A 4,704-nucleotide genomic window follows, 5' to 3' on the forward strand; every position below is an offset into this window, starting at 1 on the left:
GGAGAACATCCCTGGGGAATGGGTGTCCCAGCCTTGGGGAGAACATCCCTGGGGAATGGGTGTCCCAGCCTTGGGAACAGCATCCTTCAGCCTCCAGGAGAGCATCCCTGGACTTTGGGGAGGGCATCCCTGGGGGAATGGGTGTCCCAGCCTCTGGGAGATCATCCCAGGGCTTCCAGGAGAGCATCTCTTTCCTTTGGGAAGAGCATCCTTGGGGAAATGCAGGTCCCAGTTTTGGGGAAAGCATCCCTGGGCTTTGGGGAGGGCATCCCTGGGGGATGCATCGCTCAGTGTCAGGAGGAGCATCCCTTGGCCTCAGGGAGAGCATCCCTGGAGGAACACACACACCCCTGGAGGAACACACCCCTTGGGTGAGGAACACACCCCTTGGGTGGGGAACACATCCCTTGGGGAACACGTCCCTCCTGCCTCAGGGACACCATCCCTCAGGGTACATCTCCTCCCTCAGGGTACATCTCCCTCCACCTTGGAGAAGGCTTCCCATGTGGAGAGCATCCCTTGGAGAAGGCTTCCCATGTGGAGAGCATCCCTTGGAGAAGGCTTCCCATGTGGAGAGCATCCCTTGGAGAAGGCTTCCCTTGTGGAGAGCATCCCTTGGAGAAGGCTTCCCTTGTGGAGAGCATCCCTTGGAGAAGGTTTCCCTCAGGACAAGCATTCCTGGGGAAGAGCACCCCTGGCCAGGGCACTGTTTGCATCCAGCCAGGGCTCAGGAGAAGGTGACCACCTCACCCTGGGGGTAACTGGAGGAGAGGACATCTTGGCAGGTGTCTGCAAGGAAAGACACGAGCGTTAAACACACCAGTAGGTCCTGCTTCCAGCTGCTGGTTGGGGGGGAAATGGGAGAGGGACACTCAGGAACCAGGGGAAACAAACTTCCCAGGGTGCAGAAAACTGAAGAACCAGCCAGTGAAGCCACCTCCTGCAGGGGGATGAAGGCTGCCCTGGCATCAGCAAAGCAGGGAAATAAAGCCTCAGAATGGACCCAGAGGTGATAGAAACATGGAATTATGGATGGCTTGGGTTGGAAGGACCTTCAAGATCATCCAGTCCCACCCCCTGCATGGGCAGGGACACCTCCCACCAGCCCAGGCTGCTCCAAGCCCCATCCAACCTGCCCTTCAACACTGCCAGGGATGGGGCAGCCACAGCTTCCCTGGGCAACCTGGGCCAGGCTCTCACCACCCTCACACCAAAGAATTTCCTCCTCATCTCCAACCTCAATCTCCCCCTTGGGAACAGCATCCCTGGGAAATGTGTGTCCCAACCTCCTCTCAGCAGCTGCAGAGCCAGAAGGTCTCCCCTCAGCCTCCTCTGCTCCAGGCTGGACACCCCCAGCTCCCTCAGCTGCTCCTCAGAGGTTCTCCAGACCCTCCTCCTTGTTCTCCAGACCCTCCTCCTTGTTCTCCAGACCCTCCTCCTTGTTCTCCAGGCCCTTCTCCTGGTTCTCCAGCCCCTTCCCCAGCTCTGTTGCCCTTCTCTGGATACTCTCCAGCCCCTCAATGTCCTTCTTGTCCTGAGGGGCCCAGAACTGACCCCAGGATTTGAGCTGCAGCCTCAGCAGTGCTGAGCACAGGGAGACAATCCCTGCCCTCCTCCTGCTGGCCACACTTTTCCTGACACAAGCCAGGAAGCTGGTGGCCCTCATGGCCACCTGGGCACTCTGCTGGTTCCTGTTCAGTCACCTCTTTCATGACAGTGGATCTTAGAGCAGCTCCCAGTGCCTGAAGGGGCTCCAGGAAAGCTGGGGAGGGACTTGAGACAAGGGCAGGGAGGGATGGGATGAGGGGGATGGATGAAAAGTGGGAGAGGGAGATTGAGGTTGGAGTCTCCATCCCCCTCCCCAGATGCTGGGGTTTCACACCTCCCAGCCAACACCTGCATCTCCCATCCCTCCCACCCCCAGGGACCACGACAGGAGAGGGGGGATGTGACATCAAGGCAGCAGGACCCACCTGCCCCCCAAAGGGCAGAGGTGCTGCCTGGGCTGGGGGTTGAGCCCCAACCCCTCCCCAGCAGTTTGGAAAACACTTCCAGGGCCTCCATTTCCTTTCCCATGGGGAGGGAAAAGTGTCAGGATCAATTGCCCAGGGCAGAGGTAAGACAGGAACAGCTGGAAGCTGAGAGGAACCTCATGAGAACCTCAACTGCAGCTCCTTTTGCATCTGCCCCTGCTCTCCCTGCTCCTCATCAGCACGGGATGTGATTGCTGGTTATTTTCTTTTTTGCTTCTTGTCATCAAATAAGGGCTGAGGATTTTTTTTTCCTGGCACTGCTGGGAAAGGCAGGAACAGGCTGCTTCTGGGTAGAGCAATTACTCTCTTGCCATCTTGACCTCCCTCCTGGGCTCCCTGACAGGCCTCCCTTCTTCTCTCAGCTCTTTCCAGGAGGAGCAGCAGCAGCTGTTGCAGCAAGAACAGCTCATCCTGTGCACACAACCACCAGGGTGGCAGCACAACCCTGGGGTCCTGAGCTTCCCAGGAGGAAATGAGGAGGGAAAAGCTGCTGCTGGATGGGGGAAGGATGGAATTGCTCCTAAATTCCCCCCCACCCTGGATCCAAAAGGGGGGTAGCTGCTTTTGGCAGGTGGTTCATCTGCCAGGCTTGAGGTGGTTGGCAAGGAATCCAATGGGGTTGTGATCCCATTCCTGGTGTTGAACATCACCTGGATCTCCAGCTGGGGTGGGGCAAGGAGCTTGGGGCAGGCACAGAGGGTGCACAGAGTGTTTCTGCTGCAGGACCTGCTTAGGTTGGAGATGAGGAGGGAATTCTTTGGTGTGAGGGTGGTGAGAGCCTGGCCCAGGTTGCCCAGGGAAGCTGTGGCTGCCCCATCCCTGGGGGTGTTGAAGGGCAGGTTGGATGGGGCTTGGAGCAGCCTGGGCTGGTGGGAGGTGTCCCTGCCCATGCAGGGGGATGGGACTGGGTGATCTTTAAGTTCCCTTCCCACCCAAACCAGTCTGGGATTCTATTCCTGCTCACCCCCAACATCCCACTGGGAACACAACAGCAGCTCAGACCCAACACATTCCCCTCATCCCATGGGAAACTCTCCTTTCCAGATTGGGAGGGACCTGCCCTCCCAGTCTCTGCACACCAGTTGATTTATATTTATATATATATATATAAATATATATATTTCAAGCCATTTCATGCAGAGGCAGCTGGACTCCTATTGATTTATCCAGCTCATCAGGAACAAACCAGCCAACCTTCCCTTCTCCTGCTGCTCCTCTCCTTGGCTGGAAGGTGCAACCCTCCCCAGATCCCTCAACACAGAGAAGAGGCTGGGAGGATATTCAGGTTGGGGGAAGCATCACATATTCCTGCTCTATTCTTATCTCATTCTCCAGGCAGCCAATTTTGGCCACTGCTTGAGAGATTAAAAAAAAACCACCCTGGGACCACAGAGATCCTTGCAGTGGGTTGATCTTCTGGGCCACCCAAAGCTCCTCATCTCACCCAACCCCTGTTGACCCACCTGGACCTCACCAAAATATAACAACCTCCTGGTTTTTTCACCCCCCACATCAGAAGGTGAGGAGGGAGAGGGATGGGGTGGGTTTTTGGTTGTTTTTTTTTTTTTTTTGGGGGGGGGGGTATTTTTTGCAACACTTTGGTGCCTCCCACTGAATTCCCTCTGTCTCCCATTCTGGGGCTGGGTGGTTGGAGAGGAGTTTTTGGCACATTACTCATCCCTTCTCCTGGGGTTACATAACACCAGGGCTAAAAATTGCATCCCCACCAGCTCCAGGGCTGCTCTGATCCTCAACCCTCTGTGCTCTGATGGGGGGGGGGAAGATGATTTTTGAGGGCTTCACCAAAGGGTTTTCCACCCTGGGACACCAGTGAGTTGGTTGAGCTGGTTCCCAACAGATCCCAGCTTTTCCTTTCCCCCCCACCAGGCTCTTAGCTGGGATCTGTTGGGATCTATGGCTGTGTCTTCCCCAGACTTAATCCTCTGCTTTTGGGAGGCTCAGCCCCCCAAAAAATCCTTCTGGAGCTGCTTTTCCTGCACGAGACAGAGGAGCAGAGCTGGTTTTTCATGCCTGGCTCGTTCCCAAAGGCAGCTCCTGACCTTGGTGAAATCATTTCTGATTCAGAGCCCGTTGCTGGAGGGTGACCTGCCCTTCCTGCCTCCCCTGGGGGGGATTTTCAGCTCCTCCTGCTTCCAGAGGTGCTTGTTCCCAAGGGATGCACCCCAGAACTCCTGCAGGGTGTCCCCATGTTCACCCCTTTTGCCCAGCTCCCAGGTTTTGGGCTGAGTCCTGAACCTGCCAAGTTATTCCCAACCATTTGGTGCAGGAACCCACTGAAATGACAGAAATCCCAGGGCTGCAGCTGCACCCCCAACCCACTTCATTTAAATGGGGGGGTGAATCCCAGTCCCAGGGTGTTGGAAACCACTCCAGAGATGTGGCTGATCCTTAATTTCTGCCCAAATCCAGGGAAATTCCAGCACTGGCTCAGCTCCTGCCACCCAACCCACAAGATCCAGCTCATTGCACTGAGTTTTCCCACCTCTTTCCCCACTTCCCTCTGGTTCTTGTGGCTCTGCTGGCAGGGTTGGGGCAGGGGAAGGAGAGAAAAGAAGTGAAATAAAAGGCCAGGGGGGGCTCATGAAGTCCATGTAGGGCTCAGAAGGGGGTTGTGTGGTGACTGGTCCCTCCTGGCAGCTCCTTCAACTCA

The 4,704-nt window shown here is 56.2% G+C and overlaps 1 protein-coding gene across 1 annotated transcript in view; it reads right to left on the bottom strand.

Annotated features, from left to right (window-relative positions):
• Positions 1-727: 727 nt before the first annotated feature.
• The window catches only part of LOC104394802 (potassium voltage-gated channel subfamily C member 4-like), a gene marked incomplete at its 5' end in the record, with an annotated part of 14,376 nt that continues 10,399 nt past the window's right edge, over positions 728-4,704 (bottom strand). The window contains one exon of the mRNA XM_010004442.1: positions 728-789. Coding sequence (XP_010002744.1) covers positions 728-789 — 62 coding nt within the window. The remainder of the gene's footprint in view (positions 790-4,704) is intronic.

Source organism: Chaetura pelagica, unplaced genomic scaffold (genome assembly GCF_000747805.2).
Source record: "Chaetura pelagica isolate M959 unplaced genomic scaffold, ChaPel_1.0 scaffold671, whole genome shotgun sequence".
Taxonomy (NCBI): Eukaryota; Metazoa; Chordata; class Aves; order Apodiformes; family Apodidae; genus Chaetura; species Chaetura pelagica.